Here is a 2,421-nt window from a genome sequence, read left to right as displayed (position 1 = left end):
TCCCCACGGGGCAGGAGGACCACCTTGAGCGCGCCATAATGGAGCGCTCGGCGAGGGAGGAGGAGGAGGCCACCCCCCCCGCCGCGAGCTCAAGATCGAGGAGATCTTCCTCGAGCAGGGCATCGCAGGCGCACACGTCCAAGAAGGCGGACCTATGCGTCATGAAGGCCGAGCGGGCCAAGGTCTGAATCGACCTCGACTCCGACAAGGACTAAGCTCCTCCGGCTCCTCAACCACGTCGCCGTCGCCGCACTCGTCGATTTTGGTAGCCTACGCTAGGGTAGGTTGCACGTCCCGCAGATCCCTCTATGTAGTACTATGATGTAGTATGATGAACAACTATCTATGATGTAGTATGATGAATGTCGTTGCAAGTTTCTCCTGCGGATATCTTTTTTTCTTCAAATTTTACAGTTTCATATGCGAGGTCTGATCTGCAGCGCACGAATTCGCCCCGCAAATCTGATCTGCAGCAAACTGTAAACGCGTTTTTCAGGTCCGACTTTTATGGGGTCTGCTAGAGATGCTCTAAAAATCGGTAGTGCATCGCCGTTCTTTTAGTTGTCGCAGCAACCCGCCATCGCTCACAGCAACCCGCCATCGCTGTTTTAGGTTTGCAATCTCAGTTGCACGAACATCTTGCTGCCTACAACAAACAGGAGAGCAGGGAGCAATAATTAGTGAAACAATGATAAGCAAGTTCATAAATCATATATGTAGAAAAGTAGGGGTAAAGAGAAAAAGTAATTCATGTTCCTGTAGATTCCTTATTTTCAAATTGTTGCATCATCAACTAGAGCAGCATGACATTTTCTCTACCCACAAGATTCATTTGATGCAAAACTAGAGCAGCATGAAACTTTCAAATTATATTCCAGCTACAAGTTCTTTACAGTTCGACTAAACTGACTGCAGTGAGGACTACAATGAGTAAGCAACACATCTAAGCAAGCACATCCAGAGAGGGGATGGGGGAGAGGATGCTAACCATGTCGGCGCGGAGGGCATCCCCGAACCCCTGCTCCTGCTCGGCCAGCTCGTCGGTCGAACCGCAACCGACAGAATCACTGGAGGGGTTTCTCTCCGGCGCTATCCTTCCCAGCACGACCCCTGCTCCTCCACAAGAGAACACTGAACATTGTACACAAGAAAAGAAATATGAATAAATACACCAGATATAGGAATAAATGCAAGCATGTTGGTAAAAAATAAATTGGCTAATGTTCTCTACTCCAATACTCCAGATAGTCGCAAACACAAGCATGCCATTAGTCCTTCTGTTAGTAGTCACAACAATACATCCTATTCCAATTTTTCCACTAGACAGCAAGATCACGACACATGCAAACAAACATGAAAACATGGAAATAGCATCATCTAAATTTTTATACTCAAATAAACATAGAAATATCAACATAGTATCATCTATATTGATAATCAATGCTCCAAGAAATATGAAAACATGCAATTTAGCACCAGGAAACGTGCAAAAGCTTGTTCAGGCAAAAGATATGATCAAGGCAGCAGGACACTTCATCTGTATTACAATTAAGAACTCCAGCATTTGTACTCTTGTGATCAGCAGAAGCAAGCACTAAATAAATGGAGACATGCATCATCAGGAAAGCAAGATAAGCATCACAACAATGGATTGGAAAGAAGAAAGAAAAATGGACCTTTGGATGTGAAGGTCACCACGCTGGGCGAGACCCTGCCTTGTCGGCCTCGGCCTCCTCGTGGTGGTGGTCGCGCGCGGGGAGCTGGGTTCTGGACCGGGGAAGAAAACTGGGGCGGCCAGTGGCGGAGGACTCTGGTCAGCTCTCCCCTCTGCCGGCCAACACACGGGCAGGCGAGCTCGACGGAGCGTCGCGCATCATACAACCAATGCACACACGTGCCGGCATGGGGTCGTGGTTCGTGGGGGCGATGCGGTTCCTGGGCGTGAGGCGGAGATGCCGAAGCTGTGGGGAGATGCGTTGGGAGAGAGAAAGAAGATATATCGAGACAGAAACGGGATGGAGGAGAGATGTGTCCTTGGGGAGCGCAGACTAGTGGAGTGCGGTGTGTCTCAGGATAAGGGTGGATCGCAGGTTGAAGGTGGAAAACTCGAGGGCTTGTATGCAAAATAGTGTCTACAAATTGATGCATTGCATGGGTGTCTAACTTTCAGTGTCACACACCAAATGAAAGTGGATAACCAAGTACACTAGCTAACTCATGTGAACAATCATAGATTTTTTATATTTAGCTGTTAGTTCAGGCCAATTATCTATGTGCGCAATTCTTTTCTCTTTCTCTATGCGGTAGCCATCAATGAGCAGTTTGAGTAACTGTTAATAGTTCCAACAATCAAGATGACCTTCTTTTTTAATAAATCAAGATGACCAGTTGACAATAGAATAGGAAAGTAATCAGACATGG

At 47.0% G+C, this 2,421-nt stretch overlaps 1 protein-coding gene across 1 annotated transcript; it reads right to left on the bottom strand.

The window, feature by feature from the left end:
* Window positions 1-324: 324 nt before the first annotated feature.
* On the bottom strand, window positions 325-2,148 carry LOC125537158. The gene is made up of 3 exons (XM_048700464.1): window positions 1,677-2,148; window positions 989-1,131; window positions 325-646 (listed from the first exon to the last, which is right to left on the bottom strand). Exons 1-3 carry the CDS (start codon window positions 2,146-2,148, stop codon window positions 623-625), a joined length of 639 nt encoding a protein of 212 aa, XP_048556421.1. The 3' UTR covers window positions 325-622.
* Between the last annotated feature and the right edge of the window lie 273 nt (window positions 2,149-2,421).

This window comes from Triticum urartu, chromosome 2 (assembly GCF_003073215.2).
Source record: "Triticum urartu cultivar G1812 chromosome 2, Tu2.1, whole genome shotgun sequence".
NCBI lineage: Eukaryota > Viridiplantae > Streptophyta > Magnoliopsida > Poales > Poaceae > Triticum > Triticum urartu.
This window is presented reverse-complemented; position numbering and strand designations above follow the sequence as displayed.